The sequence below is a fragment of the Montipora capricornis genome, chromosome 14 (assembly GCF_036669925.1).
Source record: "Montipora capricornis isolate CH-2021 chromosome 14, ASM3666992v2, whole genome shotgun sequence".
NCBI lineage: Eukaryota > Metazoa > Cnidaria > Anthozoa > Scleractinia > Acroporidae > Montipora > Montipora capricornis.
The window spans coordinates 38172086-38174585 of NC_090896.1; the positions used below are offsets into that span (position 1 = coordinate 38172086).

General features: G+C 38.5%; 1 protein-coding gene and 1 pseudogene across 2 annotated transcripts in view; both read right to left on the minus strand.

Annotated features, from left to right (window-relative positions):
* LOC138032734 (uncharacterized transmembrane protein DDB_G0289901-like) overlaps positions 1-2500 on the minus strand; it is a 549011-nt pseudogene that overhangs the window by 512300 nt on the left and 34211 nt on the right.
* Positions 1-2500, minus strand: part of LOC138032738 (versican core protein-like) — an 11553-nt gene that overhangs the window by 8931 nt on the left and 122 nt on the right. For both annotated transcript variants that reach the window (XM_068880447.1, XM_068880446.1), the window contains exons 1-3: positions 2180-2500; positions 1947-2093; positions 1383-1505 (exon numbers count right to left, since the gene is read on the minus strand). The exon at positions 2180-2500 is cut by the window's right edge. In XM_068880447.1, coding sequence (XP_068736548.1) covers positions 1383-1505; positions 1947-2093; positions 2180-2498 — 589 coding nt within the window. In that variant the 5' untranslated portion in view covers positions 2499-2500. The remainder of the gene's footprint in view (positions 1-1382; positions 1506-1946; positions 2094-2179) is intronic.

The following is a 2500-nucleotide window of genomic DNA, read 5'->3' on the forward strand; positions in this document are numbered from 1 at the left end:
TACACTCATTTACATCGGTAACGAAATTAAAAGCACAATGCAACTTAGTCTCAAGTACCCATGCATACTAGTCAAAGGACTTTTTTTCCGGCTTATGAATATACGGAAAAAAGAAGATCTTAACAAGTATTATTGAAATCCAAAAAGAAAATTGGGGGTTACCATGCATTTTTCAAAGATAATTAATCAGCAATATTTGTAAAAAGCTATAGGTGAATGAACAGTGACGCGTGCGCCGGCTTTTCCTCAAACTGCAATAATAACCGACCAGTGTACCGCTAAAAATGCTGAAATGTCATCGCACCTTCAGGATTAAAGGGCTTAGAAATGTCACTTTTTAACCAGCTCAGCTCGTGGGTAAAACTATTTTACCCGACCCACCGAAAATGCGATTTGTAAGCCTATGTGAAAGCCAGCTCGACCAGTTAGTGAACGAGAGACATTCAAATTAAGAAGACAAAGGATATCAAAAACTGTCACAAGATGTTTTGGTTATGTTATAAAACAAATAGCAAACAGTTCAGCGTGTACTATCGAGTTCTAACTGCACTTGGGAGGTTTGCTAAGCATTTAAAAAGCTAGAGTTTTTTTCGGGTGTCGCCTCGTTGACTCTTTTTTGTTCTTTCGTTCTTAGCAACCTCCTGAGTGCAACTGTAACTCGATAGTGCACGCTGAATCGTTTACTATTAATTAAGTATTCGGAGGTTGCAGAGAGAACTTACTGTTCGATCTAAAACTGTACTTGGATTTAGGCTTTGAAATTATAAAATGCATGTGTATTTGGGGCCGAATTCATGAAGACCTTTGAAGGTAAGTAGAATTATCTTGAACTCGATTGGAAACTGGATTCCGAACTTTCGATTCGGAACTCGATTCGGAACTGGGAAGCCAGACAGAGTAGTTTATTTCAACATCGAAGATCATACGGAATTGCAGTGATCTGTGCGGCTAGCATTTCTGATAAAAGCATGGACCGGTGTTTCTACTGCGTCTTGACTAACATACTTCCCGATAAGCGATAAGTTACATAGCTGATAATAACATTTTTTACAGACATTTATGGACAGATTGACAATTATTGATAAATATGTGTAGGAAATGAATGACATGCTAGGCTAAGTTCATTCTCTGTAACATGCACAATAATCAACAAGGATCTAAGAATTTAGAATGTGAATTGAAAGATCCAATTGTGTAGGATATTCCAACCCCGGATAGCTATTGTGCTGACAAATCCCCGAAAAATGTATTTCTGGCCTTTCGTTGTGTTTATTTTATAATGACGTAATATTCAAATCATTGACTGTAACCCTTACTCCATGATTTTCGTTCAAATTTACTCCGGCTCTTCTTATTTTTAGATACGGTGGTCTTTAAATTACCTCTGCAAGTTTTTCCATCCCCAGCATATCCGGGATAACACGTGCACCGGTAGGAACCAACAGTGTTGTTGCATGTAGCATTTACATGACACACAGGTGAAGAAGCAGTGCATTCATCAACATCTACAACAAAAAGAAGCAACTTAAAAACAGCGATTAGCACTGTTTTCGATCTCCCTAATTAACAACCCCTCCCCCTCCCCTCCCCCTCTTCTTTTATTTTTGGTTAAAAGGAACCAAGGAAAACGTGAAGAATAGAAAGTGGTGGAGAACGACACAGTCAAAGGGATTGCAGGAGTATAAGGGATATGAATGAGGTTAATGGAAGAAAAACAAAGTTAAAAAGATAAGGGAGACAAGGATGCAGATGAACATGGAAATAGATCAAGATAAAAATATAAAAGTCATGAAGATGTAGATAAAGATGAAGAAGACGATTGGGTGAGGCTCAAGAAGTAGATCTAAGTAAAAATGAAGGTGGGGACGAGATGGTGATGAAGATGAAAATGTAAATATGGAGGTAAATGAGACGGAAAAAAAGATGAAAGAAGATTGAATTCTTACCTTCGGTTTTCATATCGCAAAATGCAAGTACTGGAATCCCTGGTTTTATTGAAGACATCCAGTATTTGCCGTTGGGTGATCTTCCTTCACTCATCCTAATTTCCTTGCAGGACTCGGCAGCTAGTTCAGAGATGGAGCCAACTGGGGCTGAAAGTAATAAACTAGTATTATTTCTTTATTACTCTGGTTTAGAGGTCTTTTGCATGTAACAAACGTTGTTAATTTCCACTTACCTCTGTTCATGTATTTTCTGAAGTAATATCTGTCTGCATCAGGAATAAAATCCTCAGGTCTGGCTTCCTTGGTGCGATCACTGAATTCGCACATATGGAGAGACATCACAAAGTTGAAGCTTTGGCATCGATCATCCTTGAGGCAGGCCGAAAGGCAATGAAGTCCAATATTGGCCATCATTGTTTGATAGATGTGTCCTTGCAACATCCATCCCAAGATGGACTCCTCAGATTCAAATGCAGGACATTGTTGAGACTTCGTTTTAGCAACAATTTGACAAATGGCAACAAAAATAGGGAACACGGATAGCGTTTTCATTT